Below are 16,849 nucleotides of genomic sequence, written 5' to 3'. Positions count from 1 at the left end.
TGCCTTCAAAACCAGGTAACATTGTGAAACAAACTCACGTCTGCCACAGGGAAAAGAGGAAAAACACACTTTTATAAAGCACTAAACTGTATTCTTAGATGGAGCATCATAGGAAGACTTACAAAAAGAGAGAGATAAGAGTGGACCAAATTTCCCAAACACAAGCACATTAACTGGAAGTCAAGGAATTAATTAGGATTCGACATCAATTTGAGAAATGTCAGAATTAGATGTTTATGTAAAAAAACTGACATTTTAGCTAATTAAATTATAGTCAAGGGAGAATACAATCATAGGCCACCATGAATACTGCCTCCTATAAATGCAAATGGTCCACAAAGACAAAATGGGGAAACTTAGGGGAACAAATCACAAAGGTACATCAAAAAAAGAGTTAAGATTTTATCAAAATTTACCTGTCATTTCTGTGACCATGACTGGAGTACAACTGAATTGGGTATGTTTTTGTTTTGTTTTGTTTTGTTTCAAAAGAAGTAAAATATTTGTAAATATGCCAGATAAAAGTCACATATTCTTTAAAAATAATGTTCAACAATTGAAAATGTTAAAAGACTGAAGAAGAAAATAATTCTAAGCACATGCTCATAGAAACATCTGGCCATCAATTAAATGGACACGGGTGGTCCTATTTTATTCAGCTAGTTATTAAAGACTTAAGAACCCGTGGCTGTGCTTTCTATTTGAAACACCTCTGATTTTTAAAAGTAAGAAAAGAATATGATTTTCAAAGAATTATTCAGTCCATTTAATAGCAATTATCAGAAACTAGTCTCTGGAAAGAGTGAGGGACACAATTTCCCCCACCATGATTTGGCTTTGTGAGTCATTAATTCTCCTTTCCCTCAGGTATCAATGAACATATTTCAGATGAATGAACAACTCCAAGAGGAGACATGTTCTTATTAGTTCTGAAGCATAAATTACATTTGCTTACTCTGGAAAACACACAACTAGAAAGATGTTTAAATAAGAATGTGCTCAGGACTCTGTGAAGCCATGGAACAGAAATAATTTATGTCTCATAAAGTTCCCTAAGTTGTCGTGTCTATTTACTCAAATGGAGCTCAAAGGACCACTGCATTTTCATTACCATGACAACCGCACATCTCAAGTTCCTATATATGCCATACACAGTACTTAACAGAGAACATGCCCTTTTTGGAAGAAAGCTATCACCCAAGTACAATTTGGATCCTACTGATAATGTTCTCTTTTCTTTGCTACCAGTAAAATGTTGCCTGAAAACAAGACTACACTCTTGCCGAAGCAACAAGGTTTTTTGAAAAGAGTGTTTTCTTTGTGGGTGGAAATCTCAAAGTTACACTAAATGAAAAAGGAGGAAGGGAAAAACATCTGATGGGAACACAGGATGCAAAGAGGTTGGCAAAAAAAAAAAAAAAAAAAAAAAAAAAAAAAGCAAACCCACATCATTTCAATACTAATCACAAAAAGTTAGATTAATACGGTACAATAAAGGAAGAATGAAAAGTCCCAACATCAACCTGGCTATTATAACTGTATGAGGAGGAAGCAGATTTCTTTATTTGTTTAGTTGTTATAGTCATCTGGTGTGATGCACTTTATGGTCTAGTTGATATGGGAACAAGATGAACTATGCCAGTACAACGTAACCAGAGTAACTCTGCCCACCTGCACTCAACAAGCATCTCATGACCTGAACCCAGCAGACAAGTCTGTTCCAGTAATTTGCTTGTGCAAACATATTCTGAGATTTATCCTGATAAATAACAACCAGGCAGCTAGGAGACATCCACAGCCTTTATTCAGAGCTCTCTCTCTATTTCTAATGAAAGCGAAAGCTTATGATACGTAAACCTTTACAACTTCTGGGGAAGGCAGAATGACATCATTACCTGTGTTTTACCTCCAAGGAATAAAACATTAAGTAACTCCACCATCAGATGCATTGTAAACCAGTATCACAGTTATTAGCAAAATAAAGATGTTTCCTTGCTCCAGACAAAATCTACCCTACTAGGATGCTCATTGGTATTCTTTTAATTCAATACTAAAAAAATTAACTTGCTAATTTTATTCTCAAAATGTATAATATAAAAAGCTAGTGTGTGTTGTCCCATTTCTCAGTCTGAAATTTGGCTGATCCATTATAGGGTTTGTCTACTGGGGGAAAACTGGCAAATGTTGTTAAGTAAGAGCAGAAAAGATGAGTAAGTTGGATCTTTATCCCTTCACTTGAGAATAATTTTTAAAACAGGGCAACCTCTCCCTTCGGTTGGGCTCAATATATAAAATAGTAAAACGGAGGGCCCTCAAAATGGTATTACTTCCTAAGGGCTCAGAAATGCATGCCACATGGTAGAAAAGGAGACCCACGAGTGAAATTTCCATATTTCCTGAATGAAAAATCAACTTTAAAATGGAAAAGATGCCAGATGTTAAGTAAAAACAGGCCAATTTAAGTTTTCACAGCAAACACAAGGTTCTGTTTACTTCAGTAGAAGTTGAAAAAGACAATCACTCATGTCCTAATCTAAATTAATACTTTTTGAAGAGTGTGGAGGGAGTTCCATCTGGAAATTCCTGCAAAATGAACCAGAGGTCTCCTGTGATAATCTTCTGTTATGGTTTATAGTTTATTTGTCCAAAAATTAGCATGCCTAGGGGTTTATGTAATTTTTTTTATAGTAGAGAAACCAGATTCATCTGTCCTCCAGTCAGTCACTTAATTATTAGATTCCCCTCATTTTTAAAAATCAGGCAGGATTATAAGACTATGTTTTCTGTCACATTTAAGTGCAGGCTGAAACAAGATTTTCATTTTCTTATTATGTAAAAGTAATTAAATGCATTCCCTCTTTTAAAAAGAAATCTATTTTAAAGACTATGATGTGTTGGTATTTATCATCTTTTATAATATTTCCTTTTTCACTTAGAATAGTAGCGCCATCATGAATTAGTATTCATTGGGCAAACAAACCCAGGCTTTGTGGGACCAGTTGTCACATTTTCTTTATCGTGCTTAAATGAGGACTAAAAGAATCAAAGGGGGAACTGGGGAAAAACAGGGCGTGGGCCTGAGGAAGTTCCTTGGAGATCAATCTTAATTACCCTTGTGTCCTCCCTACGGTGAAAGCCTGGTGTAGAGAGGCCTTTACCATATGGTGGGCAATGTGTGATGTTTCCAAGAGGATCTTAATTATAGAGAACTCTGAAAACGCTGCAGACAGATCCCTTTCTCTGGATTTAGTGATATAAAATGCATGAACATGCTGACAAATGGCAGTGAAGACACCGCAGGTTTTGCCTGTTAGTAACATGTGTTAAATCTATTTTTTTTAAACGTACCTATGTGTCTTAATTAAATGCTACTTTAACTCACTTCAAAGTCTGATGAGGTCTCTGGGAAAGATTTCATAAATATCTAGGACATTCAGACCATCAAATGAATTCATCCTAAGCATTCAGAAACCTGGCTGAAGGGGCAATGCTGTTTTCTGTGTTTTTCCCAGGTAGACGAGGGTAGGTACATGCATATGGGTGTGGGGGAGGGGTGACGGAATCCAGCAGGTGACAGGATAAAGTACATGGATGCCGCACACAGAACACAGAAAAGGTGGCTGTGTGGACTCCTCTGGCTTGGAGAAATCACAGTAGCGGGTCCAGAACTGAAAAGACTTGATCGATATTAGATCATATGCCCACTATCCTCTGAGCAATTAATACTTTCTCATTTCATGGACCAAAGTATGAGGCCTATATCTTTGATATGTGGTGTCCAATTCTAACTACGATAGGAAGAGAAAACATGAAACATCCCCATGGCTTTGTCTTGGGGAGGTCACTAAATTGCTAACTTGATATACTCAGGTAAAGGGGCACCTTAGAATTTATACCTATTGATCCCAAGAAAGGACATTTTTACTTTAAAAAGTATTTCAACAACAAAAGTGATTGTACCAGGACACATAGAGGAATCAAGTCCTCAGAATATAAACTCAGATAATTCAGTAAAAATCTGTTGAGCATGAAAAGCAGGTACAAGATACACTAGGGATGGGAGAAAAGAAGGAAATGGTCCTTTCCTGACCTCAGGGGGAGCCCACCAACTAGGGAAGGACCAAGAGAGGTACACAGAACATGAAACAGAAATCCTTATTAGGACTGGTAAAGCAGGAATGTTTAAAACAAAGTTCTGCAGTGGCCTGAGGCATCTTTGGCCCAGGGAGCTTGAGAGAGGCACCAGATGATAAGAATCAGGACCCTGCAAGGCAGAGGATAGGCATGTATGGGGAAGTAGAGGGAGTCGGGGAGGGGGTCGGGGAGGGGAGTGGAGGGAGTGTGGTCGGGGGACGGGATTCTCTATATAACACTTTATTATTCTACTCCACAAGAAATCCTTACCTCCGTGCAAATGAAAAATGGGCAGAGGCACTGGGGGAGAAATTCCTTGGACTATCTTGAGGGCTATTTCCTGGAGAGAGAGAGAGAAAAGAAAACAATTCACATCATGATTCTGTTTCTGCATCATTATGTACCTCCAGAACCTTCTCTTTACTAAGTTTCCGTATACTTTCATAAACTGGCCATCCCCTCAAAAAAGGTTTTGATGTACATGGAGCAGAGACACGGGATCAGCCTGAGTTCCAGCATGGCTTTCCAAGTGTGGAATATATGAATAAACAATTCTATCTCACCAGCCAGCGGTCTTCTACATGTTTAATAATCTAAACATTTTGGTCCTACAGAATAATGAAGATACAAACATCCTGGTTCCTACTCTTCCAGATGTTAACATTTCCCACAGCAGAATGGATGGGGAAGTATAGGCTTCCATTGGGAGTATGGTGCTCTCTATTTTTGGGAGGCAGCCTTACTAGTTCTTACTTACAGAAACTGAATAAAAGTCTGAGCTCTCAATCTTCCAAAGGAATTTTTTTTTTTTTTTGTCTTTTTAGGGCTACACCTGCAGAAGCTCCCAGGATGGGGTTAAATCTGGGCTGCAGCTGCCTACACCATGTCAGATCTGAGCCGCATCTGCAAACTACACCACAGCTCAGGGCAATGCTGGATCCTTAACCCACTATGTGGGGCCAGGGATGGAACCACATCCTCATGGACACTAGTTGGTTTCGTTACCACTGAGCCACAATGGGAACTCCCCATGGCACATATTTTTACAGGCAGAAATGTCAGAACTAGTCCTAAAACACTCGGGAGGACCCAGCAGTTCAGACCCATTCCTTGAAGCCCCAGCTTTACCTCAGCATGGCCCAGACCCAGTAGGACTAGTCCTTATCAATATTTTCTTCACTAGACCCTCTGTTCCTAAGCAGCTGGACAGTGACTGGCCGGGAGCCTTCAAAAGCTGTGTGTGCACCCCACCCTGAAAAAATGAGTTCCTGTTGTGGTGCAGCGGAAATAAATCTGACTAGTATCCATGAAGATGATGAAGATGCAGGTTCGATTCCTGGCCCTACTCAGTGGGTTGGGGAACCCGTGTTGCTGCGGCTGTAGTGTAGGCCAGCAGCTGCAGCTCCGATTCAACCTCTAGCCTGGGAACTTCCATGTGCTGTGGATGTGTCCCTAAAAAAACAATCAATCAATCAATCAATCAATCAATAAAAGCCATGGCCCCACTGAGGCTGGCAGAGGGTGTCCTCCCCAAAATCCCCTGAGGCAGGTGGAGCATGAGTTGGTCCCTGTAGGCCAGGAGCTCCTGGGGGACATCAGAACGCACAACCTGCTGCTGGTCAATGAGAAAGCGTGGTGGGCAGCGGGCGAGGGGCGGTTCAGGAACTCCAGATCACCCTGCTTCCCTCTGCACATTTAATGAGGTTGGCAGAATTGCCTGAGGACCAGATGGGACTGTAGCCAGTGTAAGTAAGGAGGTCAGGAAAGGATGCAAACCAGTCCTGTGTGTTCTTTAAACACAGAAATCAGAAAGACACGTTTGATCCTTAACAGCAAGCCAGTTGCCATATTACTGATTTCACCGGAAATGACTGTAATTAGGTGTGAGGAATAAGAGATGGCACCCTCCAGTCAGCACCGAGCGATAAAGGTAAACAATTTATGACCGGTGTGCAAAAGGAATAGACCAACGCGTTAATGTGGATAATTTCCCTGTTACCTTGAGGACTTTCTGGACGGGCTACACCTCTACTGCAATTTTTCAATTAACTTAAAGTTGCAGATTTTATAGTGATGTCTCCAACAGATGCCATTAAGTTTATGACAGACAGCACAATTAAAGCCATTTAATTGGGAAGCGCTGAAAAGCCCATTTCTTTATGGAGAGAGAATCAAGAAGCATCTTCCCCCTGCTGCAATGAAATTTATCATGCCTTTGCATCTGTTGTTCCTTGGGCCTCTGGAGAAATGGATTCTGCTTTTACCATCCAGTAATCCAGGACTGTTTTTGTCCATTTATCTACACAGCTAAAATTAAGTTCTTTCAACTTCTCTGAACCGTCTCCATCCCCACTCTGCCCCCATTTAGCTTGTGCACCACTCTTCATCTTCCTTAAAAGGCTGTGATAATTTCAGGATGGCTAGAAATCTTGTTACCTAAAAGGAAACAAATTAAATGCCAGAAATCTCTGTGCTGACTTTGTTTTTTATTTGGAAAAAAATGTTCACTTTGCTCACACCCCATATAGAACAAACTACCAGTGAATTATGAAGAGAAACAAAACAATTAATTGCTTGAAGCCAAAGCATTTTGAGAACAATCCCTGCTACTCTATTCACTGAGAATAAATAATAGGGCCAGTGAAACTTGGCACCAAATTCTTAGCCCTGTGTTCTTTGTAAAGAGAACACTATATCTGGAGATTACATGAGATCAACTAGAACTAGAAGGAGCTTATTAAAAATTTTTAAGAATATGAAGGAGGGAGAAACAAGGACTTATCTTAAACCTCTTTTCACTTTTAGAGATTTTAAGGAATGGTCCCCCAGGAAGCCTTGTAACATAATACATGGCAACCCATCGCTCTGAGGATGAATGGGCAGAGATAGTAAGGTAGGTTAATTTAATTCTGCTCTTTAAAACACACACACACAAACCAAATCTTCAGGTTTTTGACTTCCTAATCCATGCTGTCTTTTCAGGCTCATGCATGGAAAACATCCCTCAACTTCAAAACCCTAGAGCCATGTGTAGTATCTTACTAATCACAGTTCTTTCTTCTTCTTTCAGGTCAGGGTGAAGAGCTAGTCAAAACGCAAATACATCCACTCCACGTTATGACAAAGGCTCTTAAATGCGGGGGGCAGGGATGGATATTAGAGAAAATGAGGGTGGCATGAACTTGAATACCTGATAACTCCTTAAGAACTAGGGATGATAGCTTAATTTGAGGGCAGTTCAGCAGCTTGAGAAAAAGGAGGGAATGGAAGGACTTCGGGAAAGGGACCAAATCAATCCAAATCCAATAGCGTCATGCAGTGGAGACAGGCTCTCTAGAAGCAGGGTATTCAGACTGGTAAAGCCAAGTGAGTTGTGAACTACGTATATTGGTACTTCCTAGTGGTAGGTCTTAAGAGGTGTTTGGATATAACAGAGATACTAGAGATTTTAACCTGGCGTGAATGTGCTGAGAGGGCAGAGGAGGCCCGGAGGAGGAGGGACTAGATTAGGATATGGAAATCCAATAGGAAACTCCATGAGCAAACCAGGTGTAATTGGTAATGGATTAGAAATAAGCGGTGAAAATGATGGCAGACTAAAGGCGACTGATGCTTCTAATATGAGTACATTGGGAGAAGACTACCCCATTAATAAGGAAATTTTAGAGAGGAGTGGGGTAGTAGTAATAATAGCAGAGGAAAAGGGTAGATGAGTAATCTAGAGATTTCTGTGTCATTTGCTACAGAAAATTCCTCAATTTTCCTTAGGGAGAAATTACAAGATTAGCAGTTTAGGTAGGCAGAAGTCAATCTTTGAGGTCATTGTTCTTAATTTGAAATACAAATTGATCTCTGTGTTGTCTCTAAAGACTTGTGGGACACTATTTTGTTAAACAAAACAACACTAATTTATAAGAGATCAAATTATCAAGCACATCTAAACTCTTCTTAACTTGGAGATAAGGAAGTGACTGCCATGGACATGCACAGCCCTTCCCCAGGATGAGAAAACGAGGCAGATTGAAACCAGAGTCCTAGACTTGACCTTCACCGCTCACAGCACTGCTCTCTGAATTCATCCACCCATCTGCAAAGCAATACCTGAGAGACTCGCAAATGAAAACTGGTGCCAGTTAATTCTCTGCCCATATGTGCAGCACTTGCTTATAACTCAAATCCTGCTGCTTCCAGGGATTTGCTGGCTCTTGCATGTTCAAATGCTAGGACACTTGATAGACCTCTGCTTCTGATCTGGTCAAGTAAACCTCGGTAGTAGTCAGGCTTTGGTTAGGTAATTAACTCCACGATTTACAGAGGGAACTAGCAGGGCTAATACACAGGCAGTACATCAAAACAGTACTTTACCTAACGGAGCTACACAGGGTGCCTCATTTTAGAGGCAGTTATTGTTAAGAAAGTGATTTCCAGATTAATTAAATTGTTTGATTGCTTCGTAATTAGGTTGGAGAAGTCCTGTGTCTTCACCACAGAGAAACAAGCTGCAAATCTTTTTAAAAGGCATATGCTATACCCACTATAGATTATTAATGTGCTTTTAATAGCTGTCTATTCACAAAACGATAGTTTCTGGTGGCCTTGATTTTCTATCAGGACTGAGGGAATCCAAGAATTAATGATAATTGCCATTTGAAACTCCTGGTGGATCAAAGAGTAAGCCCCCACTCGAATCCTTGTTGTCATTACTTGATGATCAACTTAAATGAGTTGTGACATTTTTACACCACAACAATCAGTGCTGTGTCTCTTATCCCTCTGCAGGAGATTCTCAGCAAGGAAGGGACACTGTTTAAAAACCTTAAGACCAAACTTCCCAGGACCAAATCTAGGAACCCCTTGCAAGATGAATGCTGGCAGATAAAGGGGACAGTGGAACAGTAGTGCAGGGGCCTCAAGTTGAGTGGACTTTGAAAAAGAACAGTTCAAATTCACCTGAGAAGTTTAAGTCTGTGCTCTCAGATCCAGCTGATGCAAGAGGAGACACAGAAACCCTCCTTTCACTTAGCTGTCTCGAAGACTGGCTCCTCTCCAAATATAATTGCAGAATATTAATTAAACCTGGGCAGCTGTTTAGACTCTAAGTGGACAGAGAAAAACCTTGATTGGCCTTCAGTGGCATTCTCTCAGGGTAAGCTGTGAAATGTTCACAGCAGGCCAATAAATAGAAGTAGACTTGTATGCCTGGGTTTTCAAATAAAGACAGAATCATGTACAATAAATCAAGGTTTTCTTAAAATCTGGCCTCTCTGAATTTCTTTTGGTTTTCCCACCCCTGCCGCACTGATCCTTCTAAACCCAGTACTACTACTCACTGTCATCTGCCTGTTTCATTCACTCAACCAATGTTTATTAATCCTCCCATAATAGAGGAGAATGGTATGATTTGATTGACTTTTTTTTCTTTTTGCGGTTTTTTAGGGCCACACCCACGGCATATGGAGGTTCCAAGGCTAGGGGTCCAATCAGAGCTATAGCTGCTGGCCTACAGCACAACCACAGCAAAGCCAGATCTGAGCCACGTCTGCAACCTCTACCACAGCATTCTCACAGTAATGCTGGATCCTTCAGCCACTGAGAGAGGCCAGGAATGGAACCTGCATCCTCATGGATACTAGTCAGATTTGTTTCCACTGAGCCATGACAAGCACTCCTGATTAATGTTTTAGAAAGAGCCCTCTAGCTGTTCTCAGACAGTGGCCTGTAAGGCAGGCACAAGCAGAAACAGGAAGATAGCTAAGGAGGCTACCAGTGTAGCAAGGTGGTTTGGGCAGGATGAGAGTAGATCTCAGGGATGTTCTAGTGGTAGAGCCAACAGATTTACTGGAAAATTTGGACTAAGTAGAAAGATAGGGAAAGAAAGGAAACAAGGATGACTCTTGGATTTTAGGACTCATCAAGTGGGTAGATGGTGGCTTTAACTGAGATGGAGAAGCCTGAGGGAGGATAGGGTTTGGAAGTATAAGGAATTTACAATAACCATGACATGGAAGCAACCCAAGTATAAGAAATTTACAATAACCAAGACATGAAAGCAACCCAAGATGTGACGTGCGTGTGCGTGTGTGTGTGTGTGTGTGTGTGGAATATTACTCATAAAATATTACTCATAAAAAAGAATGAAATACTGCCATTTGCAACAACATGGATGGACCTGAAGTGTATTGAGCTTAGTGAAAAAAGACAGAGAAAGGCAAATACTATATGATATCACTTCTATGTGGAATCTAAAAAGTTATACAAATGAGTTTCCATACAAAACAGAAACAGACTCATAGATGCAGAAAACAAACTTATAGTTACCAGAGAGGAGAGGGACACATTAGGGGTATGGAATTAACAGATACCAACTACTTACATAAAATAGATAAGCAACAAGGATTTATTGTATAGCACAGAAAATTATACCCAATATCTTATCATAACCTATAATGGAAAATAATCTGCAAAAACAAACAAACAAAAATCACAATGCTGTATACCTGAAACAGTACTGTAAATCAGCTATACTTCAAGTTTTAAAAATGCAAAAAACCCTTGAAAACCTGAGATTTATGCTCTTTTATGTACTAGAGGCACCACTTCAAATAATTTCAAATACAGTAAAATGTACTAAATTACTTACATGTACATCGTACCCAATTACCTGTAACAATGCTACATTTAGTGTGGTTCTTATATGTAGCATTTATACTACTGAAAAAAAAATAAGAATTCTGTTATAGTCTTTTTTTTTTTTAATTGTATTGGAGAACAAATAACATTTTTCCAGCTCACAGTATTTGGGGCCTCACAGTAATTCAATAGCCCTGATCTGTTCCAGATAGCCAAACTAGACAACAGTGTAGTTAAAGCTTTGCAGAGAAGGACAATTCTATAGGCTAACTGCTGAAGTTTGGGTCATGAAAATTTCAATAATTCTATGTCCTGTCACCATAGGTAAAACTGAATGACATGTAATGACATGTATACTGAATTTCATTTCTCTCTTCCTCCTACTAACTTATAGTTCTAAATGCTAGTGAGGGTTAAACTGGTTATGCCTGTAGAAACACAAACAGTGAATTGTGAATTCTCAGTGTCTACCTAGTTCCTGTTATACAGTAACATACAGAAATATATTGTTTTTTCCTAATTTGATGATTATGTATTAAATTATTTTGAGTTACCTGCCAGAACAGATCAATTAGGTCAACAGGACCCAAAGAACAAAAAATCGACTGAGGAGTTCCCGTCATGGCGCAGTGGTTAACGAATCCGACTAGGAACCATGAGGTTGCGGGTTCGGTCCCTGCCCTTGCTCAGTGGGTTAACGATTCGGCGTTGCCGTGAGCTGTGGTGTAGGTCGCAGACGCGGCTCGGATCCTGCGTTGCTGTGGCTCTGGCGTAGGCCGGTGGCTACAGCTGCGATTCAACCCCTAGCCTGGGAACCTCCATATGCCGCGGGAGCAGCCCAAGAAATAGCAACAACAACAACAACAACAATAATGCCTAGGGAGTGGCCCAAGAAATAGCAACAACAACAAAAGACAAAAAAAAAAAAAAAATCGACTGATAGAAGCAGATCTGTACATCACCAACACTAGACTCATCTTGTGAAACCAACTCTGGATACTTAATCATGTGAAAAAGAAATCGTCTTCAACCAAAGCCCTTAAATACATCAAAGTTATCCACTAAAAACAAACTCCACAACAACACTACATAGAGAATTTATTGTGTTACAACAGACGCTTAACAGATGGACATGTCCTGCTTTCTGAGGAATGACTGATGAGGTTATAGGGTGGAAAACACGTAGGGAGTGAAAGAGAGTTCCAATAATAGGTCAATTTCTATGTCATGAGACTCGCTCAGATGTCTGTTGTCTCCATTTCATGAAGCCATTCCTCTGGAATTTGTGTAGTGTATGTGAAATGCTGTGGCATTGACACGAATCCCTTGGAGATGGGTTATAATGGGTTCTTGAGAATGTTTTAGCTTTTCATTGACCCTTCCTTATTACTCTGAATTGATGTCACATCTCAAGGTGATCCCGAGTAAAGACCGGTGAATGTCAAGAGTGATGAAGAAAGTTGATTTTTAGTTGTATGTTTTCCTCCCATCTACAGTAATTCATCTTCCCAGCAACGGAGAAGAGATTACTTTTAGCCTCTGTTTAAAGTTGCTGAGGAGCGTTTGTAAGGTCAAGGAAGGGGAGGTAAGAACATAGCTATGTAACAGATATTCCTAAATTGCATGCAATTTTATGAAATGTAATGCATTCTCATGATCTTAGATACTTAATTAGTCTCTGAATGTGGATAAAAGACTGAGTAAAAGAATATAACCTAAGGTGCGCCTATTTCTTTTTTTCTCCTATCTTACAGGAAGGATTTCAATTCCTTTAACATAATGAGATACAAAGAATTCTCATTTTTACCTAGAAGAGGAGTGGACAATATCAGGAAATTACTTCCTCTCAAGCTTCACTTGCTAAGTAATATCTAGTCAAAGAGGAAGTATTTAAATGAAATGCTGCACAACCCTGTAACTTGCTAAATGCAGTCTAAATGTATCCTCTATTATAAACCTCTTGCCTTCAGCTCCCTTTAAAAATATAAACACTAAATTTAAGGTGATCCAATTTAACAAATGGTAAATGTTCCCTTGGCTGCTGATACAAAGGCATTCCATCTGAAAGAAGCCAAATATGTGTTACGTATTTTTTAATAGTTACCTAATTATGTTCAGTGTCTAGCTCCAGAAAGACATCGAGATTTAAAAGAATAAAAGACATTCAATTCTATTGTTTCCTATTAAAATACTATGTATGTGCCAAGCATCAAGAAAACCAGAATTCTGACTCAGTTCCCATAAACCATATGCTATGAGATCTTGGAAATCCCCTGGTCCTCAGATTCTCCTCTAATCTTTTTCTCTCACCCTCCTCTCCCACGCCCTTAGATCAATAAACAGTTCTCAATCTGGGGTGCCAAAGAGAATGACTTGAGAAGCTTTAAAAACGCTGATACCCAGGCCCAAGTGTACCCCTTTAAAGTGGAGTGATTCTAGGACTCTGCCAGGGCTGAGAACAACCATGGCCTGAGAATTTCCTTGTACCGTGTAAATCAAACCCCAGACATCACTAGCTATTCACAGGCTCAACCAGGAAGGCTTAGTTTTTTTTTCACTCCCCATTTCCGTCTATAACTCAACTTCCCCTCCCTTCTTGTCTCAGCTACACAAACTCCACGTCCCTTTTGTACATTCACTTCACTCTGACTTCCAGGCAGTCTTGAAACAGGGCTAAGACTGGAAAGTCCTTCCCTGTCAGCCTCAGCAAATAGCATCTTACCAAGTCAACACTCCAGCAATCCTACCTGCCCACAGGTGTCCTCCTAGCTTTATCCAAGTCCCACTGATACCCTCCTCAAAACTCCATTATTTCCAGAATTTCTCCTGTCCTCTAAAACAGGAACACCCCTGGCCCCTGCCAAGCTAAGCTGTGTATCATTACTATGTTCCTAGGTTAAGATTAAAAGTCTGTATAAGGAAGTCATAGAGAAGAAAACTCTCATTAACCATAACCTTGTTTATACTTTTACTATCAACTTTAATCATTTGATTGCTCAAAGTTGAAATACTAGCTATTATCACAGCTGCTATCTAACAGTATATGAATGAAGTATTTGCCTTAGAATTGTAAATCTCATTCTTCCATTTTTTTTTCATAGGCAGAGTGCCTAATATTTGGTTTGAAAAATATTAGAACATGAAAAATTATGAGAAAGGTTAAAATCTAGGCATGGGCGGTGCTCAATTTAATCAGTGATTATCAGAAGCAAAACTAAAATCATTCTAATTAATTCTCCTTGCAGAAAGCATGATTTTCTCTTATCCGTGATAAGGATGTGTCTGTTCAGGACCTTACTCTATTTATGGTCTATACATGATATTTTTAGCATACAATCCTAAGCAACTGATGGGGTTAGTAAGGGGAGGATATTTCAAACCAAAGCAACCCTGAGATTCTGCAGTCACAAACAGCAACTTTCAGAAAATCACCACCTTAAGGAGGCACAGTTGTTAATTACAATGTGTTGAACCCTTCAGGTATGTTAGGGTGTATCGAGGGAGGGAAAAAAGTTGTGATTACTCTCTCAAAATGCACCATAGGTTCTTTAAGGTCCTCAGAATGAAATATTAGGTACATAACAGATACATGCATTGACATATTAAATAATTCGATAAATATTTATCTTACCAAAGATAAGGCCTGACACTATAGAACTACTAGAAGAAAACAGAGAAAAAACTCTTTGACATTGGGTTTGGCAATAATTTTTTTATGACACCAAAAGGGCAAGCAACAAAAGCAAAAATAAACAAGTGGATTACACAGCAAAAGAAACAAGCAGCAAAATGAAAATGCAACCTAATGAATGAGAGAAAATACATGCAAACCACGTCTCTGACAAGGGGTTAATATCCAAAATAAATAATACAACTCAATAAAAAAAAATCTGATTTAAAAATGGGCAAATACCACATCCAACAATACATGAAAAGGATTGTACATCATGATCAAGTGGGATTTATCCCAGGGATGCAAGGGTTCTTCAATATCTGCAAATCCATCAGTATGATACACCACATTAACAAACTGAAGCATAAAAACCATATGATCCTCTCAATAGACACAGAAAAAGCCTTCGACAAAATCCAACACCCATTTCTGATAAAAACCCTTCAGAAAGTGGGCATAACGGGAACCTACCTCAACATAATAAAGGCCATATATGACAAACCCACAGCTAACAGCATTCTCAATGGTGAAAAGCTGAAAGAATTCCCACTGATATCAGGAACAAGACAAGGATGTCCACTCTTGCCACTACTCTTCAACATAGTTTTGGAAGTCCTAGCCACAGCAATCAGAGAAGTAAAAAAGATTAAAGGAACCCAGATTGGAAAGGAAGAAGTAAAGCTATCACTATTTGCAGATGACATGATGCTATACCTAGAGAATCCTAAAGACTCGACAAGAAAACTGTTAGAGCTCATCCACGAATTTGGCAAAGTCGCAGGATACAACATTAGTACAAAGAAATCAATGGCATTTCTATATACTAACAATGAAAGATCAGAAAGAGAAATTAGGGAAGCAATCCCGTTTACCATCACATCCAAAAGAATAAAATACCTAGGAGTAAACCTACCCAAAGAGACAAAAGGCCTGTACTCTGAAAACTATAAGATACCGATGAAAGAATTCAAAGATGACACAAATGGATGGAAAGACATACCATGCTCTTGGATTGGAAGAGTCAATATTATCAAAATGACTATACTACCCAAGGCAATCTACAGATTCGATGCATTTCCAATCAACTTACCAAGGACATTTTTCACAGAACTTGAACAAAATATTTTAAAGTTTGTTTGGAACCACAAAAGACCCAGAATAGCCAAAGACATCCTGAAAAAGAAAAATGGAGCTGGAGGAATCAGGCTCCCTGGTTTCAGACTATACTACAAAGCTACAGTCATCAAAACTGTATGGTACCGGCACAAAGACAGAAATATACATCAGTGGAACAGGATAGAAAGCCCAGAATTAAACCCACACACCTACAGCCAACTAATCTATGACAAAGGGGGCAGGAATGTACAATGGAGAAAAGACAGCCTGTTCAATAAGTGATGCTGGCAAAACTGGACAGCCACGTGGAAAAGAATGAAATTAGATCACTTCCTAGCACCATACATAAAAATAAACTCCAAATGGATTAAAGACCTAGATATAAGACTATAAAACTCTTAGAGGAAAATATAGGCCCAAACACTCTGACATAAATGACAGCAACATCTTCTCAGATCCAACTCTTAGAGGAATGACAGTGAAAACAAAAATAAACAAATGGGACCTAATTAAACTTAAAAGTTTCTGTACAGCAAAGGAAACCCTAAACAAAACGAAAAGACAACACACAGAATGGGAGAAAACCTTTGCAAATGAAGCGACTGACAAGGGATTCATCTCCAAAATTTATGAACACCTTCTGCAGCTCCATACCAAAAAAACAAACAACCCCATTGAAAAATGGGCAGAAGATCTAAACAGACAATTCTCCAAAGACAAACGGATGGCCAAAAAACACATGGAAAGATGTTCAATATCACTCATTATTAGAGAAATGCAAATCAAAACCACGATGAGGTACCACCTTACACCAGCCAGAATGGCCAGCATCAAAATGTGTATAAACAATAAGTGCTGGAGAGGGTGTGGGGAAAAAGGAACCCTAGTACACCATTGGTGCATTGCAAATTGGTGCAACCACTGCGGAAAACAGTATGGAGATTCCTCAGAAAACTAAACATAGAACTACCATTTGACCTAGCAATCCCACTCCTGGGCATCTAACCAGAGAAAACCATGACTCAAAAGACATATGTACTCCGATGTTCATAGCAGCACTATTTTCAATAGCCAAGACATAGAAACAACCTAAATGTCCATTGACAGATCAAGTAGATGTGGTACATATACACAGTGGAATATTACTCAGCCATTAAAAGGAATGAAATACTGGCATTTTTAGCAATGTGGATGGACTAGAAATTATCATGCTAAGTTAAGTCAGTCAGACAATGAGACATCAACATCAAATGCTATCATTTACATGTGGAATCTGAAAAAAGGACAGACTGAACT

General features: G+C 39.4%; 1 protein-coding gene and 1 long non-coding RNA gene across 50 annotated transcripts in view; both read right to left on the bottom strand.

Annotated features, from left to right (window-relative positions):
- Positions 1-16,849, bottom strand: part of MAST4 (microtubule associated serine/threonine kinase family member 4) — a 589,108-nt gene that overhangs the window by 78,944 nt on the left and 493,315 nt on the right. For all 49 annotated transcript variants that reach the window (XM_085002340.1, XM_085002344.1, XM_021076752.2 and 46 more), the window contains one exon: positions 4,405-4,474. In XM_085002340.1, coding sequence (XP_084858466.1) covers positions 4,405-4,474 — 70 coding nt within the window. The remainder of the gene's footprint in view (positions 1-4,404; positions 4,475-16,849) is intronic.
- Positions 7,189-16,098, bottom strand: LOC146395591 (uncharacterized). The gene is made up of 2 exons (XR_014831482.1): positions 11,702-16,098; positions 7,189-11,369 (listed from the first exon to the last, which is right to left on the bottom strand). It is a non-coding gene; the product is annotated as an uncharacterized LOC146395591 (long non-coding RNA).

Source organism: Sus scrofa, chromosome 16, assembly GCF_054392235.1.
Source record: "Sus scrofa isolate SSC_HxYL_T2T_F1_AM1 chromosome 16, Sscrofa_HxYL_maternal_Yorkshire_Landrace_v2.0, whole genome shotgun sequence".
Classification (NCBI taxonomy): domain Eukaryota; kingdom Metazoa; phylum Chordata; class Mammalia; order Artiodactyla; family Suidae; genus Sus; species Sus scrofa.
This window is presented reverse-complemented; position numbering and strand designations above follow the sequence as displayed.